At 47.3% G+C, this 27,385-nt stretch overlaps 1 protein-coding gene across 2 annotated transcripts in view; it reads left to right on the forward strand.

Annotated features, from left to right (window-relative positions):
- The first annotated feature begins 5,391 nt into the window (after positions 1–5,391).
- The window catches only part of LOC147629928 (E3 ubiquitin-protein ligase UPL6-like), a 124,561-nt gene continuing 102,567 nt past the window's right edge, over positions 5,392–27,385 (forward strand). For both annotated transcript variants that reach the window (XM_086811458.1, XM_086811459.1), the window contains exons 1-3: positions 5,392–5,593; positions 13,389–13,486; positions 13,911–14,038. In XM_086811458.1, coding sequence (XP_086667584.1) covers positions 5,435–5,593; positions 13,389–13,486; positions 13,911–14,038 — 385 coding nt within the window. In that variant the 5' untranslated portion in view covers positions 5,392–5,434. The remainder of the gene's footprint in view (positions 5,594–13,388; positions 13,487–13,910; positions 14,039–27,385) is intronic.

The raw sequence follows: 27,385 nt of genomic DNA on the forward strand, positions 1-27,385 counted from the left end.
AGTAATCCACTGTACGCGAGTCTCCACCATGTGGGAAGCATGTGAGAGCTCCGGAAGAAGACCAACGAGACATCCTGTTGAAGATGGCTAAGCCATGTGTGGTCCCCAGCACGAGGAACTCTCTCCTTGATGCTGTAATGTCCCCTCTCTCATGTGATGCTCGCTGAATGCCAGTCTCCTCTAAGTGTATCTCTTGCATGGTTGGCTTCTCCTGGTCATATACAGATGCCTGCTCACTCTCAGTCTTGGCGTTGAAGTCCCCTAAAAGGAGAACTTCGCCCAAGTGTGAGAAGTCAATGATGTCTGCATGGAGGGGATAAAACTATTCTCCCTCCTCCACAATAGCATATGGGGACTTCCTAGGTGGGAAGTACCATTTTGCAACATGTAGCATAAAGCATGCCTCTACGTCCCTCTGGAATATGGTGATCATGGGTTGTAGATGTGTCCTGAATAGTATTGCCAACCTGCCAAACTTGTGTACCCCACCACATGTGCGTGTCTCCTCTTGGTAGGTGGATGCCCACTCATAGCCTGAGATGCGTGGTAGCCCTCTCTCTGGGCTCTGGTGGGTCTTTGTGAAGAAGATAATGTCCCTCTCTGAAAAACTTCCCTAAATCCCCCAATGTCCGACCATACTATCCCATTGCAGTTCCAAACTACTAACTCCAAATATATGGTCCCACAGACCCTGCATCCCTATTTCGGATACCGCACTATGATGATGACTCGCCCGTCTCCTTGTATACTGCCCATTTCCTCACCTTGTGGGCCTTGTGTACCTTGGGCATGTTTGCACGTCTGTGCTCTTCCTGGGTTTGGGTGAGATCATCCCCTAGGTATATCCTCTCCCCTCCTCGAGAGCTATCGGTGTGTCCACGAAGGCGTCTCGGTTAGCAAGGTCCGAGAATTTCAAGATGAGGGGGTGTTCTGTGGGAGGTGTCTTGTCCCGCATGCCATGTGTCCACATAAGGGGTCCCTTCCACATTCAGTTTTTTGCATAGGGCTAGAGTGTTAGCCTTGGGAGATTCCCCCTCCTTTAGGCCTATCACCCTCACATGAAGAGCACGGACCTTCCTCCTTTTCTCCTCTTCCAACGTATCATGTATGATGGGTGTGGGTGTGGGGTGTTTTCCTACCACTTCTGTCCATTCTTTCTCTACTTCTTGCTTAACCACTACAGCCCACCCTTTCTCCATCTCCTTCTTTGTGGCTACTAAACCTACCTGCAATTTTTAGGCTTTCAACCTCCAAGGCAACCTCCAAGGCAAGGGAGGGATTAATTTCCCCTTCTTCTTTTCATCTATGCTTTGCATACATGTAGCTCCTTGTTGAGGTCTTCAACTCATGCTTTCCACTTTCCCACTTGGGTCACATGAGCTTCTGTTAAATTCCCTATCATGTGTATCTTCTTGGCATATCAGGATGTCCATGATAACTTTCAGCCCATCTTTTGCCCATCCGCCTAGAGGGTGCTTCTTTGGCTTCTCCGAGCTTGCGAGCACGTGTTTCTCCATCTTGTCAATGATTGCACTCGGTTCTAAAAGCAAGGCCTCCCATTTTCGGGATCTCTTCATCTTGGTGAGAGAGAGAGAGAGAGAGAGAGAGAGAGAGAGAGAGAGAGAGAGAGAGAGAAGAAGAAGAAGAAGAAGAAGAAGAAGAAGAAGAAGAAGAAGAAGAATGTATTATTGTCCTCTGGGAGCCGATAAACGGCCCATGGGACCTCCACGAAATTATTACAAAGCTGTAAGAAACAAAAAACAAAGCCTCCTCCCTTCATTGGAGGGAAATACAAAGCCTTCTCCCTTCATGGGAGTGATATGGAGCTTGTCGTATGGTCGCATTGTGCTGTAAGGTAGCCATGATGTTTAAGAATCTTGGTGATATAAATGCCTACAGCAGAAAGCTTGGCATGTGTGAGCAGATCCACCAAGTCATGATATCCTTCTAGAATGGTACTAAAGTCCTTTCTTATGTGGTCATATTGTGGGCATGTTAAAAGGACATGTTCCTCCGTCTCCACTGCTCCCACAGAGAGAGAGAGAGAGAGAGAGAGAGAGAGAGAGAGAGAGAGAGAGAGAGAATGAAGTTGCTACCTTGGGGGCATGAGCAAGGGTGGGTGGGATAAGGGAGGCAGAACCAACTAGGTGCACGTGCATCGCAGGAAGGGGTGCAGGCAGTGAAGGGAGGTGGAACCAACCAGGTGCGCGTAGCGCACTATGCAGAGGACGCATAAGCATAGCACAGGAAGGGGTGCGGGCAACGAAGCCAGGTGTTGTCGTCGTTGCATAAATCCCATTGGGGCCGTAGCTTCGGTGTGACGATGACTAGGAATCCTTGTTGTTATTAATCTTCTCTTGCATCTTGAAAAGAGCTCTTTGGCTGCCTTGGCCATGATCTCACTTGAATCTTCATTGCACTGCACATGCACCTTGCAACTAGTTTTTGAAAAGAATCCTTTGAGGATGATGGTATACCCGAGGCTAGGCTTTCTTGTGAGCTTAGAGCCTCACAATCATTTTCCATTTCCCATGTGTGGCACAAGCAATCGAGAGTCCTTTAACGTGAACCCATTTTAATTTTTTGTTGGCAAACAACTAGATGTTTGGGCTGGCAAAACTTTGAATTTAGGAGAAGCCCAAATCTTATGAATTCTTGCATAATCATGGATGCCCAAAGCTTATGGGAAGGATCTCTTTCGTCCAAGCCCAACACCATGGGCAAAAAACAATTAAATTTCATTTCAACTTGAGTCGGTTTTGTCGCGTGGAGCATTCCAATGTATTTATTTATGATGGCCTAGGGTGTATTTTTCTTTCATCCCGGTCTCGTTTTTCCTGTCTTCATATGAAACCTTTCTCAACACTTGATGCGTATGCTTTTTTCATTCCAGCGATCTTGGAGATCACCATAGCCACAGCCGAGAGATTTCTCATCACTGGAAAATCAGTTTTTTTCAACGCCACAGCCATCGCTGTGGTGCTGAAGAGTTTCTGGCAAGCTGTAGCGAGGCGCCGTAGTCACACAACATCGCCATAACCATCGCCGTGTTGCAGAAGTGGTTTAGGAAGGTACAGAAACAAGGTTTGGCAACTCTAAGAAACGCAGAGAGTGATCGCAAGAGATTCATCAAGTTACATCAACAGTGTTTGAAGGCCATCATAACGATAGGCCCCTAGGGGGCTGCCAGAGTAGGAATGCAATTTTCTTTTTCCGCTACAGCATAGATTTCTAGTGAGTGAAGCATACCATCTTTTTAAGGGAAGAGTCTCCAAGCTTTGGCAAGGGCGCGGGCTTGCACAGTGCAAACAGCAGAAAATTGTACCTCTTCGCAATCGAAGTGTAATGATTCTGGCAGCCGAAGGAGACAGAGCGATCGGATAATGTTTTTCTCAGGGGATCCTTCAACTAGAAGGAAGGTAGACCTCGGTGGCAGGAGCACTAAAGAGAGAGATAGAAGCAAGCTTCTTGAGCAAGCCAGGCTCGAGAGAGAGAAACGTCAGCGCTTCCGGTTAGAAACACAAAGCGCCATCAAACTTCAGGTTTCATGTTTCTTTTCCATATTATTCATTGAAATTTCAAATATATGATGGTTTATTTTCCCACATGCTTATGGTTTCTGAGACAATCATTTTGTGGACATAGGCCTATCACCCTCACATGAAGAGCACGGACCTTCCACCTTTTCTCCTCTTCCAATGTATCATGTATGATGGGTGTGGGTGTGGGGTGTTTTCTCACCACTTCTGTCCATTCTTTCTCTACTTCTTGCTTAACCACTACGGCCCACCCTTTCTCCATCTCCTTCTTTGTGGCTACTAAACCTTCCTGCAGTATTTAGGCTTTCAACCTCCGAGGCAAGGGAGGGATTTCTTCTTTTCATCTATGCTTTGCGTACATGTAGCTCCTCATCGAGGTCTTCAACTCATGCTTTCCACTTTCCCACTTCGGTCACATGAGCTTCCTTTAAATTCCCTATCATGTGTATCGTCTTGGCATATCAGGATGTCCATGATAACTTTCAGCCCATCCGCCTAGAGGGTGCTTCTTTGGCTTCTCCGAGCTTGCGAGCACGTGTTTCTCCATCTTGTCAATGATTGCATTCGGTTCTAAAAGCAAGGCCTCCCATTTTCGGGATCTCTTCATCTTGGTGCGAGCGAGCGAGAGAGAGAGAGAGAGAGAGAGAGAGAGAGAGAGAGAGAGAGAGAGAGAATGAAGTTGCTACCTTGGGGGCATGAGCAAGGGTGGGTGGGATAAGGGAGGCAGAACCAACTAGGTGCACGCGTAGCGCAGGAAGGGGTGCAGGCAGTGAAGGGAGGTGGAACCAACCAGGTGCGTGTAGCGCACTGTGCAGAGGACGCATAAGCATAGCACAGGAAGGGGCGCGGGCAGCGAAGCCAGGTGCTGTTGTCGTTGCATAAATCCCATTGGGGCCGTAGCTTCGGTGACGATGACTAGGAATCCTTGTTGTTATTAATCTTCTCTTGCATCTTGAAAAGAGCTCTTTGGCTGCCTTGGCCATGATCTCACTTGAATCTTCATTGCACTGCACATGCACCTTGCAACTAGTTTTTGAAAAGAATCCTTTGAGGATGATGGTATACCCGAGGCTAGGCTTTCTTGTGAGCTTAGAGCCTCACAATCATTTTCCATTTTTCATGCATGGCAAGCAATCGAGAGTCCTTTAACGTGAACCCATTTTAATTTTTTGTTGGCAAACAACTAGATGTTTGGGCTGGCAAAACTTTGAATTTAGGAGAAGCCCAAATCTTATGAATTCTTGCATAATCATGGATGCCCAAAGCTTATGGGAAGGATCTCTTTCGTCCAAGCCCAACACCATGGGCAAAAAACAATTAAATTTCATTTCAACTTGAGTCGGTTTTGTCGCGTGGAGCATTCCAATGTATTTATTTATGATGGCCTAGGGTGTATTTTTCTTTCATCCCGGTCTCGTTTTTCCTGTCTTCATATGAAACCTTTCTCAACACTTGATGCGTATGCTTTTTTCATTCCAGCGATCTTGGAGATCACCATAGCCACAGCCGAGAGATTTCTCATCATTGGAAAATCATTTTTTTTCAACGCCACAGTTATCGTCGTGGTGCTGAAGAGTTTCTGGCAAGCTGTAGCGAGGCGCCGTAGTCACATAACATCGCCATAACCATCGCCGTGTTGCAGAAGTGGTTTAGGAAGGTACAGAAACAAGGTTTGGCAACTCTAAGAAACGTAGAGAGTGATCGCAAGAGACGATAGGCCCCTAGGGGGCTGCCAGAGAGTAGGAATGCAATTTTCTTTTTCCGCTACAGCATAGATTTTTAGTGAGTGAAGCATACCATCTTTTTAAGGGAAGAGTCTCCAAGCTTTGGCAAGGGCGCGGGCTTGCTCGAAGTGTAATGATTCTGGCAGCCAAAGGAGACAGAGCGATCGGATAATGTTTTTCTCAAGGGATCCTTCAACTAGAAGGAAGGTAGACCTCGGTGGCAGGAGCACTAAAGAGAGAGATAGAAGCAAGCTTCTTGAGCAAGCCAGGCTCGAGAGAGAGAAACGTCAGCGCTTCCGGTTAGAAACACAAAGCGCCATCAAACTTCAGGTTTCATGTTTCTTTTCCATATTATTCATTGAAATTTCAAATACATGATGGTTTATTTTCCCACATGCTTATGGTTTCTGAGACAATCATTTTGTGGACATAGGGTATCTAGAAAAAGCAAATAAAAATAGTTTGTTGACGTATGTTAGAGGGTTAAGTGTGTGCACTCTTTCTCCTTAAGCTTTGCACCCCATCAGTGTGAGTCATCATCACAGCATTGGCAGTTCAATATGAGTGGACATGTGGTGGATGGATGTAAAATTTGTTAAAAGTAGTATCTCATGTGGGAACATGCCTTAACAAAGGGATAGGTTATTTAACTAATTTATGCTATTTGAGTCGGCCATTTCCAGCATGAGGGTATAAATACCCATGCCCACCATTGTATTTGATCATCTATTCATTGCTAAAGCAGTTCAAGCGTTGTTCGCCAACCTCTCTCTCTCTCTCTCTCAGCGTCAACTTCTCTCTCTCACAGCGTGTATTCAAGCTTCCGCATGCACGATTCTGACATGGTATCAGAGCTCAGGCTCTAGGGTCCTTGGACAAGCGCATAGAGAGGTGGAGAAGAAGAAGAGAGTGCGGTTCGCTGCCGACGTCGTGGAGCCTGCGGGTGACGGCCGAGAGTACAGGCTCCGGTTCGATGCTAGGAAGAGGCTAACGGGGAGACCCCGCGGAAGAGGCTCCTGCATCTAGGTGCCGCCAGAGCGCCAAACGTTGCTAAAGCTACATGCAAGAGAAAGAGCACCCCCAACTTCGAGTGACCAGTAGTCGTGAGCGAAGACGTGCTCAGGGCAGGCCAGGGGACTCAGCCAGGTCCCCTCATCTCCCGAGATCAGAGTGTGCTGTTTGCTCGGGCCGTTGCACTGGCAAAGTTTCCCGCTAAAGGAAAAGCGAAGAACAACTGGCGTGCCCTCCAACTTTGCTGGCGTGCGCTGGAGAACCGACCAACAGAGGTGGGTGGCGGAGGTCACCATGCATTCCCTTTGCAAGGCTGGCAGTAGCACGACTGCATAAAGCCAGTTCAAGGTAGCAAAGTACATAGCCCAAGGCTTGAGGAAACGCACAAGGCGAGCAGACCGGGTCGACTGAGAAGAGGTGGACGGAGTTTTCGAGATGGGACTCCCGTGTTCGAGCAAGGACGACAAACTGAATGGCGACAATTATGCGCATTGGAACTTGATCATGAGGCTATGGTTTAGCAGAAAAGGCTTATGGGACATTGTTGATGGCTCGGAGGAACGTCCCTGAAGGGATAGCAATCGGTTCACACGTCTTCAGGAGGAGGAGCTTCTCAAATCTCTTGTGGATTGGGATGCTCACAATGCGAAGGCGATGTCGGCGATTGCAGAATCTCTCACCAAGGAAATTTCCCCTGCCATTCAGACTTTAAAGACTGCCAAGGAAATGTGGTCAAAGCTTGCAGGAATGTTTGATCGAGACTCAACAATGCGAGCAGTAACCCTTCTCGGCCGGTTGTTTTCCATCAAGTTTGAAGCCGGGACCTCTATGCAGTCATTTCTAATGAAGGCAAAGGTTATCCATGATCAGTTATCGGCTATGAATAGTGCGTTAACTAGTACCCAGTTAGCTGCCTTGGTTCTTACGAAGTTGCCTGAGGAGTACGAGATGGTCTCGAGGGCATTACGCTTACAAGTCACGAAGGAAAAGCTGGAATTTGATGATCTCAGCTCTTTTCTCATTGAGGAGGAAGCAGTGCTCATTTCCCAAGACAAGATTCGAGTTCCGAAGGATGTAGAATCGGCACATACTGCATCGGAATCCAATAAGAAGTCTAGGAGCCGTTGTTATAAGTGCGGAAAGCGAGGGCATTTGGCTTGGGATTGCAAATCCAAAGCTAAAGCTCAAGGCTCGACGAATGACAAAGGCAAAGGCAAAGCTGACGAGGATGACAGTGACAGTGATTCTACTAGAGATGCTACGGCGTCTGCCGGTGTGGCGAGGACTACACTGGCACATGTTCCAGCATTCTAGCTTGGTGGATGGATGCTACCACGTGCTTCAGCCAGAGAGAGGCATGTGAGTGGCAGAGAGGGGCAGTCTGTGCTCCCGTTTTGGTGATTTGGACCCGTGTGTCGGAGTTCAAGGCACATGCATCTGGCATGGAACAGCTTGACAAATCTATGGACGTGATGTGTTCGTAGTTCATTGGTAGCAGACTATGGATGGGATGAGTTCCTGGTATAGCAGAATTTTGGGCGTCGTGTGTCAATAGTTCAAGGTTCAGAGATCTTTTGGACGTGTGTTCTCAGTTCAACGAATGGGGGATCATGGATGTGGAGTTGTCTGCAATTCATTATTCTATGTGGCAGCTGAAGCTCAAGATGGCATTCCTTGAGGAGACAGGTTGTTTGGTGCATTTTCCGAGGTGTACTTGGTATTCGGTCAGTACTGAGGTGTCCATGGTTGCATCTGCATCGACTTGGTTTCTTCATCTATGCCCACTATGAGCTACAGAGAGGGTGTTAAAAGTAGTATCTCATGTGGGAACATGCCTTAACAAAGGGATAGGTTATTTAACTAATTTATGCTATTTGAGTCGGCCATTTCCAGCATGAGGGTATAAATACCCATGCCCACCATTGTATTTGATCATCTATTCATTGCTAAAGCAGTTCAAGCGTTGTTCGCCAACCTCTCTCTCTCTCTCTCTCTCTCAGCGTCAACTTCTCTCTCTCTCACAGCGTGTATTCAAGCTTCCGCATGCACGATTCTGACAAAATTTACATTTCAAAGGGGTGACCTTGAGGAATAGGTCCATATGAAGCAACTGGCAAGCTTTCAAGTCAAAGAAGGAAGGAGCATAGAAAATGCAAGAAAATTCCCTTTATGATGTCAATCTATGCCTTTTTTTTTTGGAGACCATTGATTTGGAAAGAGTGATGCTAATCAATGATGTACCTAGAGGACAATATATGTGATAATAAGGCAACAAGTCCATATGGAAGCCTCAGCTCACAAGTCAGACTTTGATAGCACATTATTAGCATGGTCATTGCATAGTTCATTTTAGGAAGATCTGGCCTCACAGTGAACGGGGAAGAGAAGGCCAAGGTCCCCATGATAGTGTGAGGGGTGGGAGTACCATAGAGGTGCACCATGAAAATCAGCACACAGATGACAGAACCTTGATCAGAAACCATTGCCACAAGTAGTGGTCAACCACTAACCGCTTAGTGTGTGCTTGAGGGCACTGGGGGGGGGGGGGGGGGGGGGGGGGCCTCGATTGTGATTAAAGTGTGGTCCTCTGAGCTAGGGGAGTGTTATTGGTATAGGGGAGTGGTGAGGAAGAGTAATGGAGGCTTGAAAGGAAACATGGCTATGGCATTGGAGCAAAGAGAGAGAGAGAGAGAGAGAGAGAGAGAGAGAGAGAGAGAGAGAAGGGCACAAATGTAGAGAGATTTACACGACTACAAGAAGTGATAGTTGATTGATTTCTTCAATGAAGTACATGTACCTTTATAGGTTACAAAGGTTGCCTTAGTGACATCACTGCTCATGTCAGGCACACAAATATCTACATATTATTTGATACTCCTCTAAGAGGTGGTTCACACACAGATAAGACTCACTCTCTAGGAGGTGGTTCACACTCTCTCTCTCTCTCTCTCTCACACACACACACACACACGCACACACACACACACACAAGCAATACCTTAATCCTAACAAACCCTCCCTCAAGGGATTGCCTCATACTGGGTCAAGGATAAATCTAGGCTCATGGTTTCTCATGCCAGTTTTCTTGGTCAAGGATAAATCACACGGCTCTAGTTTCACATGCCTGTTATGCAATAGACAAGGAGTGGGCTAGGAATGGATGGCTCTTACATGACTGCAAGATGTGATAGTTGATTGATTTCTTCAATGAAGTAGTTATAGGTTACAAAGGTTGCCTCAGTGACATCATTGCTTATGTGAGGCACACACAAATATCTAGATATTATTTGATCTCCCTCTAAGAGGTGGTTCACACACACAAGACACTACCACTCTCTAGGAGGTGGTTCACCCTCACACACAAGCAATTACCTTGATTCCAACAAGTGTTTGGTGTGGTCAATGGCAAGGTCTTCTGATTTTTTAATGTGACCCTCCCCATGCGGGTGACATCAGAGGAGAAGGTGGTGCTTGGCTGGCTTGGTTTTTGGAAAGACAAGAGGTGGGAGTCCACATGGAGTCGCTTTGTGTAGAAGGGCCCTGATGTGTGTGTTGGCTTTAGAAGGGGATGGACGTGCTGTAGAATGCTCTAGTACATTCTTGTAGAAGATCATAAGTGTCTATTGGGGTCTCCTTCATTGCAGGACTTGAGGCGCGGAATGTTGGTGCCTTGGGTGACAGCTAGCCAATTGATAGCCATAAGACATTGGTGTCCGACATTGCTGAGCCTAAACTCCATAGCCTTTCTCCTCTAGAGGCTGGAGAAGGGGAGGTTTCTCGAGACCCTTGACGATATTAGCTTCTGTGCAGTCATGTTACACTCTGATATCATAGCATTAGCTTACCCTTCTGCTAGCATCTTGCATTAATTGATGTTGAGGCGGTTTTGGCATGTGCATTGGAGGGTTTCTTGCAGCCGGGTCTTGCACGTAGCGTTAGTTCTTGCATGTAGAGAGCGTGCATGAGTCAGGTCTAGGCCTAGTAGGCAAAGTCAGGATTTGATATTCATGGGTTCCAGATGGGAGAAGTGTTGCATCTCAGTGTTATGGGGCTTTCCCTATTTTATGGGCTTTTATCTATTTTCTCCTTATTTAGTAGGTTGTGAGGCTGTCGGCCTGTTTCTAGGGGCAGTCGGCCAGTTCACAGATTCACTATATAAGGCAACTCCTCATTATATATAACTTGTTGTAGTCCAATCCAAGCATAGTGCTACACTTTCCCTTGCTGACTATTGCCATTGTAAAGCTTCATGCTATTATAAAAGGTGATATTGTCCACAAGCTCTCTATGTCCTTTGCTCCCTCTCTCTTGTATTGTCTATGCTTCCGCTTGTGCATACTCCAACAAGAAGTACAAGCAAGATCGTGCCATCTTGGAGGAGCGATGCTGCCAGGAAAACAAGGACATTGAGCTGGATACAACGGGAAGAGGAAGAACGCAATCGGAAACACGAAGAATTTTTGGCCCGCTACAAATGGAGAAGATAATGAGTCAGTTCATAGCATGGAATGCAAGTAACCTGGGAGTATTGGCATGCATCTCCGCTTTGGAGAAGATAACAAGTCAATCACTAGGTGCAGAAGATCTTCCAAGCTGGAGGAGCTCTGGGAGGACACTAACTCAGAAGGACGAGCAAAGGTGCAGTTGCTATAGCCAAAGTAGATCTTTTGCGTCCAGAGGAACTTCTGGATACTATCTCAAAAGGACGAGCAGAGGTGCAGTTGCTAGAGCCAACTTGGAGGAGCTCTTGGAGGACGCTATCTCAAAAGGATGAGTACAGTTGCTAGAGCCAAAGCAGATCTTGAGAGTCCGGAGGAGCTCTTGGAGGATGCTATCTCGCAGGACGAGCAGAGGTGTAGTTGCTAGAGCCAACTTGCCAAGCCAACAATTATCCTAGGAACTCTGGGTGTGTCTATTTAAATCTAGAACGGAGGAGGCTGAGATGACTTTTGTAGCAGTTTCGATGGCAGCTGATTCAATAGAGGTATGATTGGAGGTAGAGCCAGAGAGTTTGGAGCAGAGCTTACAGTTGGACGACACGGAGAGGGATGTGCTTACAACTTTCTCAGATCTGTCAATTGTGACATGTAGTTTTCTGGGAGTTGCAGTTGCAAAATGTGACAACCAAATGTTGCTTTTTGAGCCGTCGTGTGTGATCACTCCAATTTTGGGCATACAGGTGCTGTGCTGAGAGGCCATCATCGGGGGAACGTATCCTTTCACTAGACGTGGAGCAAAGGTGCATCATGTGCCCCAATGCTCCAAGTTTAGCAAAGGGGATGCCACACGCATCTCTCGAGCAGGATGCACATGGACATAGCCTACAGTTGCAGCCGCCTTTTGGGTAGGGTTCAGGGATGAATATGGCCAGTGTGGCCAGTGTTTTGGTTGGCCAAGTGTGTGGAGATCGATCTCCCATGGACTAGTTGTAAGCCCGGCAGGGAGTGCCGTGACAGATTCAACCACGTATCCAAGAGATAAAGGTATAGAGAGTGGGGGGGGGGGGGGAGAGGTTTAGGGAACTTTGCACAGTACACACACACACTGAGCGGGGAACAGGCATCGCCCCCTTTCAGGAATTTGTTCAGGAACAATCCACGGGCTTGCAAGCCAGGATCAATACAACCAATGAAAACAAAAGCAAACAAATATGCTGATGTAGAATATCAATTTGTAGTCGATGTCGAGGCACGCGACTTCTGATGCCGAGCACACCACGGGGATGACGCACAAGAATCTCTCACCGGGCTAGTGCCAGATCCAATATCCAAATCCAAATCCAAGTCCAAGTCCAAATCCAAGTTTGTACACAAGATACACTGGAGACTCATGTAGATGACAAAGTATTAAATGTTCAATAGTAGGTTCACAATCCGGGGTAGAAGCAATCCTCAAAAAAGGTTTTACTAGAGTGTATGGATGGAATCCAGATCACGAAGCAATTAGACAGCCGTCAGCTGTACAATGCACGACTCAAATCAGTTGTACAGAGCCCAGTCAGTGCTGATAGCGATACCGTATGGTATGCTCAGGAGAGCAGCTGGTGTATGGCAGCAGGTCAAGTGTCGTAGGTGGCGCTGGTACACATGTCGAAGGCCGCGCAAACCGTCAAAGGGGCAACGCCTCAGATGGCGTAGCCAGACAGGTGATGGCTGGCAGAGGTTCAGTACAAAAGGTGGTGCTGGCCAAACAGGGGGCTGGTTGCGGTGCACATATGTTGGAGACAGGCGCAGAGTGTACTCTTGGCGGTGCTCCAGAAGGCGACCATAGCCAGGTGGTAGGCAGCCAGAAAGGAGGCAGGTGGAACTTCTAGTCAGTGAGTGACGGCGCTGAACAGCCGGCACACAGAAATATGTAGTACAAGAGCAGTTGGCGCTTGTTGGCGGAGGCTGCGCTGTAGGCACTTCAACAGGCGGCAAGCGGTTGCAGCAGTTCTGAACAGCAAAGAGGTGGCAGCAGCTGATAGGTAGGAGGCGGCAGCCTTCAGGCGCTTGGAGGCGATGGTCAACAGGTTGCGTAGGCAGTGCTTCAATCGGTGCAGCCAAGCAGGTGGCTGGGAGGCGGCACACAGTGCAACTGGTGGTGGCTGATGGCAGCGGCGCTGAGGGGTGGTTCAAGCTGTGGGCAGGTGCTGGCCGGCTGTGCTCTCAAGGCGTGGACAACAGCTGGTGGTGCACAGCAGGTACACTGTAGGTTGGCGCACAAGAAAACTTCCACGCTCAGTCAACGATGAGTTCCAATGCTTCCTTGATGATGGTGATGATCAATCGTTGGTAGCCACACCTTGATGATTTTGTTCATGGTGCTACAAGAGAGGTTCAAGCCTTTTTATACTTGAAGAGGGCCCTGCTTTTTGCCAAAAGCTTATCCATGCTTTTGCTTTTGCCTTTTTCTCTTTGCTTTTCCTTTTTTCACTTAATAAAATATTACTCAAATAAGACGAGCTTTTCAAAGTTCTTTTATGCTTTTGCTTTTCTGGCCTCAAGGCCTTGCTTTTAGTATAGACGGTTCGTTCTTTTCACCATACAGTTTTTACTATCTGCCATGATCAATTTTATCTCTGATTTGGGAGTTAATTAAGGTTCCTTGCTAGCTCACTTTATTTGTTCAACAGAAGGTTTTTCGGGGAAGAAAAGTTGTTGCTGCAGGACGCCAAGCCATTCGAAGGCAGTTTTGTGCAATATACGGGGAGTATGGTGAAAAAGCTGATAGGTAGTCCAACTGGAATTTAGACTTTTATTTTCTGTATAATTCTCTTTCATATTTTCAAGAACACTTTATATAAACATTTTATGGTACAATCAAGAACAATTCTATTTCATATTTTCAAAAACACTTTATATAAACATTTTATAGTTCAATCATCTTCTTTGCATATATTATTTTGTCCTATTTCAATAATTGGCTATATGGAGGATTAGTTGGTACATATTTAATCCTTACTAGCGTAGTGAAAATGTAAAATATTGAATTTCCATTGCTTCTATTGTTTCTCAAGTATAATATATCCTGAAATCTTTTTTATTTATGTTTTTTGATGCTTTAAGCACCTAAATAATAGCAATGTCTTAGACACTACTTTTATGTCCTGCATACAGTCAATTTACATTTTCCATTGCGGTAATCTGTTGAACAGGAATTCTTTCAAGGTGGACTCTAAGTACCTACCTCAACTGCTTTACTTTTATCGATCAAATGAAAGGGGCGATCTTCAGCGACTGGCTGGTGTTTGCCACTTGCTGCATGGGTCATTGATTGAATCAGGTATACAAGGTGCATAAGCTATGCTTTTTCGTGGTAATGTAAAGAAAACAAAGATGAGGCAAAGGAGCAGGATTGTAGTATTGGTAGTTTTGCAAGAATTTTGTAGCATTGAAAGTGTCTGCAGAAATTTTGGACACAATTGTGTTACGATAACATTGCTCTAAGGGTGGTGCCGTGTAGAAAACTGCCTAGCTGCTCCAGTTGGATATGGTGTTCATTGCAGCCCAAAAGAAAAGTGCAGACCATGTTTTTTGTAAAACAGCATGGGAATTTGTAATTGATCTTGGATGTGTGAGATGAGATATAGAGCTCCCCGTACTGCTGGTGTACCTTCCCCTGCTGCGCACCTGCCTGCACATTCTGCCTGCCCTCTTCCTCTCTGCACACCCTTCCTATTACCCGCCGTTCACCTCGCCCTCCTGCTGCGCACCTGTGCACCCGCATGTTCTGCCCACCATTCTCCTCGCCATCCTCCTCTCTGCGCAGCCCTCCTCCTGCCCACCTTCTGCCTGGCCCTGCCCACCATTCACCTCCTCCTTCTGCCTGCCTTCTTCTCTGCCCTTGCCATTTTCCCCCCTCTCTGCTGCGTAGGTAAGCCTCTCCAGCTTCTTGCCTGCGTCAGCGCACGGAAAATTCTTTCTGATGGAGTATCCCGAGTTTTTGTTCTTGTTCCTGACCCATCCATCACAATGGTTACATGACTGGATGGCTGACATTTTCGTTATAGGATCTGGCAGAGCAGATCAGGGCCGTATTTGCCCCAAATCCAAAGGCCGCATTAGGAGGCGGCATGGACTTGCTCATCAGATGTCTCCCCCTAGAGCTGCTTTTGCACCTCACCATACTACACAGCGATGGGTGATGGTTAGGGATGGCAGGCATCCCCTGACCCCCATCCTAGCACCGGCACGTGGAGTGTATCAGGATGCTCATAGTAGTGTGCTTGCATATGGTGGTAGAGGTGATCACTTCCAGATCTCTTGTTTTGTACGACAACGATCCCCCTTAAGCCCTTGATGTATCTCAAGCTATGGCTATGAGCAGGTTTCTTCGCTCCATTGCTAGAGTTTTTGGTTTGAGTCTGCCCTTGCGCTGAGACGACAAGCTTTTGGACTCTGAGCTTGCTGATGATATTGCTATGTTCTTCGAGGCCTCACACATGTTTATGTTCCTTTCGGGTTGCATTGGTGATGATGTATCTTCAGGTGGTGCTATATTCTCAGAACAGCTAAGATGGGATGCTAAGGATGCATAGGCACATGCTTTGATTGCCCTTTCAAGCAGAAGGCAGGTTATACTGCAATGCTTCTTTGTATCAGGTTCACAATGAGGCTCGTGTTGCCTATCTTCTCGTGTTGCCTATCTTCGTAAGAAGATCGAGTCTGAGCATATGGATGAGGGTGATTCAATGAAACAAGTTCCTTACCTGCATCAAGGATTTGCGAGAGCAGCTTATCAACATTGATGAGGTCATTTCAGATGGTTCACTCGTATTTGGGTTTAAGGTTTAGTTTTCTGACCATTGTTGCTCAATGAATGATAGCAGAGATTTAGCTTCTCTTATGCTTTCTGGGACATTATGCATTGGCTTGTATAAGCTTGACATGTATGACAAGAGCACTCATTCTCATGATGCTTGATTGCATCCACCTCCCGTGTGTTGACACTGAGTTATGGCATGCTCGTTTGGTCACTTGAATTTCCCATCTTTTGTATGCTTGCAAAAGCAAGGTATGGTGCATGAGCTTCCTCCTATGCAGGTTCCATTCAAGCATGCATGTGAGGGATGCATTCTTGGAAAGATGCACAGGAATTCCTTTCCTAAAGATGGTGCTATGAGGGTTGTCCGTCCATTACAGCTCATTCATAGTGATCTTTGTGGCCCCATGAGGGCTCCATCTTTTGGAGGACACTTGTACTTCATCACGTTCATTGATGACTACACTTGGTTTTGTTGGGTGTATGGTTTAAAAGTGAAGTCAAGTGCCTTTGCAGCTTTCAAAGACTTCCGTCCCAGGGCTGAAAATGCTTGTGGACATAAGCCTGTCGCGTTGCGTACAGATCAAGGGGGGGAATATTTGTCAAATGAGTTCACATCCTACATGCAATTACATGGTATTTCCCATCAGTGTACTACCCCCTATACTCCTCAGCAGAATGGAGTTGCAGAGAGACATAATCGTAGCATGCTCAAGAGCAAGGATTTGCCCAGTAAGTTTTGGCTTGAGGCGGTTATGCGTGCCAATTATGTGCTTAACCGTTGCCCCATTAAAGCCTTGAAATCTATGACTGCCTATGAGGCATGGAACGGCAGGATTCCAACGGTGACTTATATAAGAGTCTTTGGGTGTTTGGCATATGTGCTTATGCCCACACAACAAAGACATAAGCTTGGTGCAAAGGCAATCAAATGTATTTTCATTGGTTATAGTACTGAGAGTAAGGGATACAAACTCTATGTGCCTAATACAGGCAAGATCATTGTGTCAAGAGATGTTATCTTTGATGAATATGCATCCCAACCACTTGTCTCATGTACCAGACAACCATCTATTGGGCCGGAAGATAGAGCCCGTTTCAGCTCATTTACAGCCACCTATGCTTGCTGAAAATCAGGAAAATCAGCAGTTGAACTTGCCCCAAATTGATCCTGAAATGCCTCAAATTGATCAGGATTCCTTGGGTGATGCCTTGGCAAAGGAGGAAGATGCAGATACTAGGAAGTCAAAAACTGTTCTGTAATATGCGGAAGCTTCGGAGAAGGATCGGTACTTCAAAACTCAGAAATCAGCACTCTTTTCGCGACGGAATTAACGCACAAACTGAAAGACGATGTGCAGAAAATAGAGAGAGAAGGGGGAGATGGAGAAGGACACAGTATTGGGTCCCAATTACCCTCTGTAGGGCCCCCACCACGGATGGTGTATTTGCTTTATTAGAATGATGTAAATCTGAAAACAAATACAAAGCACTTGACCTTTTCTTGGCTGGAAAACCTGCCCTTGACCTTCAGTCCTTCATCCCTTAGCTTTAGCAATGTTCTTGGCTGTCCTGGCCCTTGGTTGCTTGGAGCTCTTGGTGAATTATGAGATGACTACAATGAATTATGGGCTGGGCTTTTATACTTCTCAAATCATCCAGTCGGCTGGCTTCAGGGAGCTCCACGACTGAGTTTCATTTAATAAGTGTTTTCACACTATGAATACTTTCTGTCCAGCCTGCGCATGTGTTCACACTGCTATCCAGCCTGCGCAGCCTTCTGGGGCAGCATCCAGGCTGCTGGGCACCAAGCACATGAACCAAGAATAGTCCCCTGACTGCTGGACAGCCCTGCGCAAGGGTACTGTACTGCTGGGCAGTCTGTGGGGGCTGTCCCACACTTGGCTGACAGCCCTTCCAGCCCAAGCCAAGGCTGGTGGGCACAATGTGGGCCCTCCTGGCCCCTTGGGGGTGGTTCTACACCTCCCCCATGCCCACACTACAAGTGCAAGTGCAAGATCTTCTAACCTGGGGTAGCCCTATGGGCTGGCCCCATCTCTACATGCAAACCTACATGCCTACAGAGGCCTGGCATCCAGTTGCAAACCAGATACACAGAACATCTGACATCATTCCAGAGGGAGACTCACAGCGCGGACTGGCACTGCTTCCTGTGCAGGACAATGCACACCTGACCTCGGACGACTGAGATGGATCCCTGGCTGACTCGTCCCGGACTGGGCTCACATGGGACCAGTTCACCATCCCAGGTCCTGCACCTTCTGTACAGAAATGTCTACGTGGCATCCAAGTGCGGGATGCACGTGACATCCCCTTCTGCTTAACTTGACGGAAGCTGCATAGCCTCCAAATAATCCGTCAATAATGCCGGATAGTCTTCGAAAAATTCCTTGTCGAGCCATACTGCTTCATGAGTTCCTGGGTCTTGAAACTTCGTGAGAAACTGTCGTAGTCTTCGGCCTGAGCCATGCTTGAAACGGTGCAGAAGGATCTGTTCTGGAACCATTACTTCTGCTTCATCAATGATGTCTGGTTCCGCTTCGTCTTTGACCTCTGAAGGGGGTGGACCTGCATATGGCTTCAACCAACTGACATGAAATACATCGTGCATAGTCCAACTCGGAGGTAGCTTTAACTGCATAGACACCTCATTAATCTTTTTCCGGATGGGGAATGGTCCCAAGCTCCTGAAAGACAACTTTGGGCATCGCTTGCCTACCTGCTTTAATCTTTGCTTCATAATCCGAAGATATACCCAATCTCCTTCCGAAAACTTCATGTCCCTTCGGTCTTTATTGGCCTGTCGAGTGTAGGCCTCTTGCGCTTTAGCCAATCTGTCTTTAACAGACTCTAGGATCTCCTGGTAAGACTCCGTCACTCTGTTCGCCTCCGGTACTGAAGACGAAGTCCTGGTTAACAACGACTGGAAAGGTCTTCCAAACGCTGCCTCATATGGAGTCCTGCCAATAGCTGAAGAAAAAGAGTCATTTAAAACAGCTTGAACTAAAGGCAAAAACGATTCCCACTTACCTTGCTGATCGTGGACATAACACTTCAGCACATCAAAGGCCAACTGGTTGTATATCTCTGTCTGGCCATCTGTCTGTGGGTGGAATGCACTGGAAAAATTCAACTTAGTACCAAAATTATCAAACAATGCCCTCCAAAAATGACTGGTAAACTTGGCATCTCGGTCTGACACTATGGTCCTAGGAATCCCACCAATCGGGTACCAATGCCGAATGAATAGCTGGGCGACATCCTCGGCGGTCACATTGGCCCTGCAAGGAATAAGCATCACAAATTTGCTGAACCTGTCAACAATAGTCAAACACTGTGTATTACGCTTACTCGGACTGGGAGGCAGATTTGTGACAAAGTCCATTGAAATGTCTTGGAAAGGACCCTCAGGAATTGGCAAAGGCTGTAACAACCCTATCTTCTTTCCACGAGGAGCTTTCACCTTTTGACAAATGTCACAGCGTTGTACATATGTAAACACATCACGCCTCATCTTTGGCCAATAGTATTGCCGTTCTAATTTCTCCAGAGTCGAATTCATGCCCCTATGACCACCTGTAATGGCGTCATGGGCATCATGGAGAAGAGCTGCCCGGAATGATTTCATGACACACAGTCGGCCTTTGTAGTAAAGCCAACCATCGCGTATCAGAAAATGGCATGGTCCTGTGGCATCCAATGCCTGTTCCCACTGAGTACCGAATTCCTCGGAATCCGCGTACGTGTGCTTCATGATTTCTAGTCCAGTACCAACAAGGTCAAGTCTAGTGGTCTGAATCGCAGATACTTGTCCCTTCCTGCTCAAAGCATTGGCCACTGGATTGGCCTTTCCTGGAAGGTACTCAATCATGCCACCGAACTGCTGGAATATTTGACTCCAGTGGTGTTGTCGATCACTCCACTGTGCACTTGGCATCGTCTGAATCCAGCGCAATGCCTGATGGTCAGTGCGGACCTCGAAGTCACGGCCATACAGGAAATGTTTCCAATGTTTCAAGGCCGGTATAACTGCTAGGAGTTCACGATCATAGACTGAATAGTTCTTTTCGGCGGGCAGTAACTTACGAGACATGTAAGCTACTGGATGACCATTCTGTTGCAATACACCTCCAATTGTGATGTTACGCGCATCGGTGATCACCTGAAATGGTTCGTCCCACGAGGCAAGGGCTAAACAAGGCGCTTCTGACAAAGCCACCTTGAGGTTCTGGAATGCCTCCAACGCTCGTGGAGTCATTCGAATCTTTTGCCTCCTTGTTTTCACTCCCTTTAGCAGATCGGTGAGGTCTGCCGAGAGATCAGAAAACTTGTCAATGTGGGTGGAATATGCCTGGCATATACCCACAAATGATCTAATGTCATAAGCAGTCTGAGGTACTTCCCAGTTAACAATCTCGGCCACTTTAGCCGGATCAAGTCGAATGCCTTCGGCACTGATTATATATCCCAAGTAATGTACCTGGAACAGATAAAATTCTGACTTCTTTTCATTGACATAGAGCTCGTTGCTTTCCAGCAACTTAAGGACTTTCTCCACATCAATGTCATGCTGCTCAACTGTATAGCTGAAAATATGAGTATGTCGTCTAGAAATATGAACACACACACTCCAATCAACTCCCGGAAAATACGCATCATCATGCGGTTAAATGTAGCTGGGGCGTTCGTCAAACCAAATGGCATGACCACAAATTCATAGTGGGCCCGTTCTGTACGGAAAGCTGTCTTGGGGATGTCCCCCTCAACAATCCAAACCTGGTGGTACCCACTCTTTAAATCCAATTTAGAGAACACCTTAGCTCCATTCAGCCTCTCGAGAATATAGTCAATTCGAGGCATCGGGAATCTGCTCTTGATAGTCAGCTTGTTGAGTGCACGATAATCGACACACAACCGAGAAGACCCATCTTTCTTCTTGACAAATAAGATCGGTGCTGCAAATGGCGACACGCTGGGGCGGATGAAGCCAGCTTGCAACAATTCTTGGAGTTGGCGGTCCAACTCCGATTCCATTGCCTTAGACAGGCGATACGGAAACTTGCTCGGGGGTTCCGAGCCTGGGAGGAGGTCAATCTTGTGATCCTCCGGTCTGGACGGGGGAAGTTGGGGAGGGAGACTGTCCCGAAGAAAAATCTTCTGGAACTTTTCATGGAGAACCGAGTACTTCGCGGAAGCACTGGCCACCGTCTGGGCTGTCTGGATGTAAATCATCGCACACTGTGCGCCTTTCCTGACTGCTCGCTTAGCCTGCAAGTGGCTTATGAGCGGAAAGTTCGGAATACCTGGCTCACACTTAATGGTCACCGGGGTGTTTGACACATTCCGATCAATCTGGAACGTGTGCTTGTCCCACTTGACATCAGGAAGGAACTTGTGAAACCACTGGATACCCAAAATTATGTCTGCTCCTACAAGAGGGGCAACCATAAAGTCACGCACAAACTCTATGCCCTGAATCACTAATTTAGCACCTAGAGCTTCATACTTGACGCTCGTTGTCATACCTGTGCTAAAACCCTCAACTTGTTTGTCCACCGGAGTTAGCTCGAAACGGGCACGCCTAGCGGCCTCTTCCGTGATCACATCCTCCGTGCTGCCGCTGTCAAACAAGACAACGACTCTCTGGCCACCTATGTAGCCAAAGGACTTGAGCAATTCGTTGCGCTCATACTCCTGGTCATGGGCGCCCTTCTGCTTATCTTCGAGCTCCCGGCTAATAATTGCTCCAACTGAAGCACCGGGGGTTGAAGAAGTAGGGGTAGCCGCGGGGATCTGTGGCGGAGCTGTGCTCACCACGGAAGCTGTGGAGGCGGCGGCGGCCTTTGGAGGCTTCTTCGGACAATCCCGAGAAGTATGTCCTTTTGTGTGACAAAAGTAACATCTACCCTCCTTCCTGTACTGAGAAAGCTCCTCAGCACTCAACTTGCCACCTGTCTTGCCTGCCTCCGCTTTTTGGTCTGGAGCAAGCTTAGACGCATTGTTCGAGTTCTTGGAGCCAGAGGCTCCCGGGCTCTGTGCTGGGGAAGACCCCGTCTGGTTCTGGCTTTTGCCCCCCGAGGTGTTAGCCTTAGGAGAAGCCGGCTGGGAAGTCTTGGGCTTGCCACCATTGTGTTTCATTTCTGCACTCTGCGCAAGCGAGAGTGCGTCCTCAAAGGTGGCTGGTCTAAACATACGCACCTCCCATTGGATGTGCGTGTCCAGGCCATACAAAAACTGCCCTTTCTTGTCCGCATCAGATAAGCCTAATTGTAGACACAAGGTCGAAATTCTATTGGCAAACTGAAGGACTGGTTGCGCATTCTGACGCGCACCCCTGAACTCGTCTTCGAGTCGCTCAAGGTAGTGGGGCGGTAAAAACCACTGCTTAAGGTCACGGACGAACTCGTCCCACCCATAAGCTGCCATACCTGATCTGGTGTGGGCGTGAGCCCACTGAGTCCACCAAGGAATGGCCTCACCTTCCAAATACCAACTGGGTAAGATCACTTTGTCAATATCTGATTTCCTAACTGCGGCAAAGTAAGCTTCAAATTGATGTAACCATGAATACAGAGTAGTGGGATCGAGTTTACCATTATACTTACTGAAATTCATTTTCTCGGGAAAATGATTCGAGGGCGCCGCCGGTGTCAATCTGGCGTCCAAAGCTCGGAGGTAACGCTTGTGTTCCACTCGTCGCATGGCTTCGTCTTCTCGTTGTCGAATCTCCAATGCACGCATCTGCATCTCAAGCAAGGAGCTTGGCTGCGGCTGTGACCCTGCGAGAGGGTCCCTGTGACGAGGATCTGGTATCTGGGATACGGAAGGAGAGGGAGGAGGAGATGGAAAACGCGACGCTGGAGAGCGAGAACGCTCCTCCAGAGCCAAAATCCGCGCCTTCTGCTCATCCAACTTGGTTGTCTGGTCTGCGATTGCTCGCATCATCTGCTGGAACATGTCTTGTACACTCAAGCCGGGTGCCCTAGCTGGGCTGCCTGGTGCACTCTGGTCCCATGGTTCTGGTTCTCTCTCGTCGCCGAAGTTCACCATAGCGGGAAAATGCAGTTCCTTTCCGGAACGCAATCTGACCATCCACTATCTGTGTGGGAGACTTCCGGAGGCTTCCAGAGGCTAAAAACCAACCGTCCTTCGAGGGACAGGAGTCACTCCGAAAGGGGTAGTCCACCGGCGTCTAAAAACCAACCACACGAGCTAAAAAATTTTCTGGTTTTCTTTGCTGAATCTTTGTCCTTGAAGTGAGCTCTGATACCAGTGTAATATGCGGAAGCTTCGGAGAAGGATCGGTACTTCAAAACTCAGAAATCAGCACTCTTTTCGCGACGGAATTAACGCACAAACTGAAAGACGATGTGCAGAAAATAGAGAGAGAAGGGGGAGATGGAGAAGGACACAGTATTGGGTCCCAATTACCCTCTGTAGGGCCCCCACCACGGATGGTGTATTTGCTTTATTAGAATGATGTAAATCTGAAAACAAATACAAAGCACTTGACCTTTTCTTGGCTGGAAAACCTGCCCTTGACCTTCAGTCCTTCATCCCTTAGCTTTAGCAATGTTCTTGGCTGTCCTGGCCCTTGGTTGCTTGGAGCTCTTGGTGAATTATGAGATGACTACAATGAATTATGGGCTGGGCTTTTATACTTCTCAAATCATCCAGTCGGCTGGCTTCAGGGAGCTCCACGACTGAGTTTCATTTAATAAGTGTTTTCACACTATGAATACTTTCTGTCCAGCCTGCGCATGTGTTCACACTGCTGTCCAGCCTGCGCAGCCTTCTGGGGCAGCATCCAGGCTGCTGGGCACCAAGCACATGAACCAAGAATAGTCCCCTGACTGCTGGACAGCCCTGCGCAAGGGTACTGTACTGCTGGGCAGTCTGTGGGGGCTGTCCCACACTTGGCTGACAGCCCTTCCAGCCCAAGCCAAGGCTGGTGGGCACAATGTGGGCCCTCCTGGCCCCTTGGGGGTGGTTCTACACCTCCCCCATGCCCACACTACAAGTGCAAGTGCAAGATCTTCTAACCTGGGGTAGCCCTATGGGCTGGCCCCATCTCTACATGCAAACCTACATGCCTACAGAGGCCTGGCATCCAGTTGCAAACCAGATACACAGAACATCTGACATCATTCCAGAGGGAGACTCACAGCGCGGACTGGCACTGCTTCCTGTGCAGGACAATGCACACCTGACCTCGGACGACTGAGATGGATCCCTGGCTGACTCGTCCCGGACTGGGCTCACATGGGACCAGTTCACCATCCCAGGTCCTGCACCTTCTGTACAGAAATGTCTACGTGGCATCCAAGTGCGGGATGCACGTGACATGTTCCTAGATGGCTGGTTGAGACGTTGCGTGATAGCAAACAATCTACATTTATGCCAGGTCGTACACGTGCTGCTTCTCGCCATGCATCTTCACATTATGTGGGCACAGCTCTTGTTGCCACCGCTTGTAATGAGGAACCTATTTCTCATATTGATGCATTGGAGGATGACAATTGGGTGGCAGCCATGTGTTCGGAGTTGGACTCCATTGACAAAAATGGTACTTGGGAGTTATGTGACTTGCCTCCTGGCAAGCGTGCTATTGGCACAAAATGGGTTTTCAAGCTAAAGCGTAAGCCTGATGGTTCAGTTGATCGCCATAATGCTCGCTTGGTCGCCAAAGGGTATGCCCAACGTGAGGGCATTGACTATGAGGAGACCTTTTCTCCCACTTCACGTATGACTACCATACGTACTGTTATTGCATTGGTTGCACACAAACAATGGCATGTACATCAGTTGGATGTCAAAATTGCCTTTTTGAATGGCGATTTGTAGGAGGAAGTTTATGTATCTCAGCCTCCTAGCTTTGTTCAAAAAGGTGCAGAAAGTAAAGTATGCCGTTTACATAAAGCACTGTATGGTCTTAAATAGGCTCCTTGTGCTTGGTACCACAAAATTCATGCATGCTTGACTGCCAAAGGGTTTCAAAATAGTTCAGCTGAGAGTACACTTTATGTTCGCCACATTGGGAACAATGTTCTCATCCTTATTCTTTATGTGGATGACATGCTCATCACTGGCCCTGAAGAGGGTGATATTTCAGCTTTTAAAGTTGATTTGTAGCATGCATTTGATGTCACAGACATAGGGCATTTACATTACTATTTGGGCATAGAGTTTATACCTTTTGAGGAGGGAATCATGTTATCTCAATGCAGATATGTTGAGCAGCTCCTTGAGCGTTTTCACATGACAGATTGTAAACCTGTTTCTACTTCTATGGAACCAGGTCTAAAACTGTCACTTGAGCATGCTGGTAAGCCTTTTGATGTTGCCACCTATCAGCAGGCTGTGTGGGATGCCTTATCTATTTATGCTCTACACGTTTGGACATGCAGTATGGTGTTTCTCAGTTGAGCAGATTCATGCATTGTCCGAGCACTATGCATTGTCCGAGCACTATGTATTGGCAAGCATGTAAGCGTGTCTTTCGCTATCTTAAAGGCACCGCAAACTTTGCCTTGTTTTATGGCAGTTCTCTACACTATGCTTGCTTGCATTTACAGACAATGATTGGGCAGGTTGCTATGACATGCGAGTGTCAACCAGTGGTAACTGTTTTCTTCTTGGTGACTCATGCATCTCATGGCTCAGTAAGAAGCAGCCTATAGTAGCCACTTCTAGCTGTGAAGCTGAATACAGGGCATCCTTTACAACTACTATGGAATGTGTTTGGCTACGACGCTTTTTAGCCGATCTCGGTGTTGGACGGCAGTCCCCTACCACCATTTACACTGACAGTCAGAGTGCTTTGGTAGTTGCACGAAACCTAGTATTTCATGCCCGCAAGAAGCATATTGACGTTGACTATCATTATGTCAGGGAAAGGCTCCATGCAAGAGAGATTGACTTGGCTTATGTGTCTACACATGCCAATATAGCAGATGGGTTTACAAAGCCTCTTTCGAGGGAAAAGTCTGAAGCTTTCCGCAAAGCTTTGAGCTTACAGCCTCTACCAAGGTAGTCTGCTACACCCTGTCTCCGTTCACACCATTCGCTTGAGGGGGGTTTGTTGGTCATGACTACTCCTGGCTAGTTCAGGTGTGAACATAGCTTACTCACGGGCACTTTTTCCTTGTGGCTGGACATATGTTTTTTCCCGTGTGAACACACTTATGTGTGTTGGGCACTTTGCCCTAGGCTATATTTTGTACTCATTGTACTTTTTTACAATCATTATCATTAGAGTACTTTTCCAGCAGCTAGCTCTCTCACGTGTTGTTCAAGCTTACTGTGTGTGTGTGGTGGTGTACAGGCAAGCGCTCCCTAACCCCAGCATAGCTCTCATTAATTGACATAAGTCGGTTGGTTTTTGAATTATTGACTCGCAAAGAGTCAAATGGGGTGCAGAGCTTGGGTTTACTTGGATTGATAGAGGTTGTATTGCCAGATATTTGGGGTGTCAAGTTGGGGTTGACATATAACCTGCCTCTGTTTGAGTCTCTGGCATGATGCAAAGCCGGTCTTCTCACCACAAGGGAGCATCCCTGTCAAATGGAGCTGAAAAAAGTTTAGGACTCGTGTGTGTTGTATATGTGAATCCGCCACACTCTTTTCTCTTTGAAAACACGTAATTAATTAATGACCCAAATCGTTAGGGACTTAGCACATAGGCACAAGTTTCTTTTCTGGCACCCATGTGCGTTGACTGCTTGGATAGGGTAGAGCCCCGAGTGCACAAGCCCGGGTTTGGGAAAAGTCACTATTTGGGTTCTTTCTGGTGTATAGGTGTCGTCCATATTCCACCCACCCTTCCTCTGTGCAAAGGGCTGCAACCCTCACTGTCATTCTTTATCCCTGGTTGTGGGCTACTTATTATGGATTCAACAGAACTTATAGCCCTAAAACTACTGTATTGTATTATGCACGAGAAAAACCTTACAATTGAGTTTTCCAAGTACAAAAGATGACTGAAAATGTAGATCACAATACTCAGCCCAATGCTTTGCTGTAGTTTTTCCTTGGCCAGCCCTTGCAGCAGAGAATTGCTCTGTAGACTGGAATGCTTGAGAAATGCAGATGATAAGGAGGGGCCTAATTACCTAGTTGGCTTGAAGAGGACAAGCTCACGGCTTCATCAAAACGGGCTGACTGCCATGTTGCACCTGCATTGGTCTTTAACTTCTGCCTTACCTTCTCTTGTTACCTGACGTGCACCTGCTGCTGCTCGTGTTGTACTCTTGCCATGTGTACCCTACGTGTAGGTACACACTGTATTGGGGTGTGGCACATTGACGTTGGAACAAAGCAGGAAAAAGCCATTGTTTTTTCTTTTCAAAAGTAGGAGAAAAGCATTGCTTTTGCTTTTTGCTAAAAAAGCATCACTGTTGCTTCTCTCTCTCTCTCTCTCTCTCTCTCTCTCTCTCCTCTCTGCTGAACTGACTTAGCTTCAGTCACACAGTCAAGATGCCACATGGCCAGCCAACAGTGAATTTTGAATTTGTTGTGAGGTTGACTTTAGCCAACGCTCGTACCATGCCAATGCGATCACAGCTTAATTCATAACTCAGAGAACAGATAGCAAAGCCCTAGGAGAGAGCTGGCAAGCTCACCTACCAACCATAGCTTGATTGGGCCTGAGTTTGAGGCTAGTGGCTTTACCAACACCATGTGTTGTTCACGGAATCCCTACTGTAGGTCACCGAAACCGGGTTAAGGCTAGAGCACCAAGGCCTGATCTGGGTCCTGACTCTGAAAGCATCTACTTGTGGTGGTACCAAACGATAACTAATAACTCGATACAATACGTATGGGACTTAAAAAGCACATTTAATTAAT

Source organism: Cibotium barometz, chromosome 17 (genome assembly GCF_041138505.1).
Source record: "Cibotium barometz isolate CiBa-2024 chromosome 17, ASM4113850v1, whole genome shotgun sequence".
NCBI lineage: Eukaryota > Viridiplantae > Streptophyta > Polypodiopsida > Cyatheales > Cibotiaceae > Cibotium > Cibotium barometz.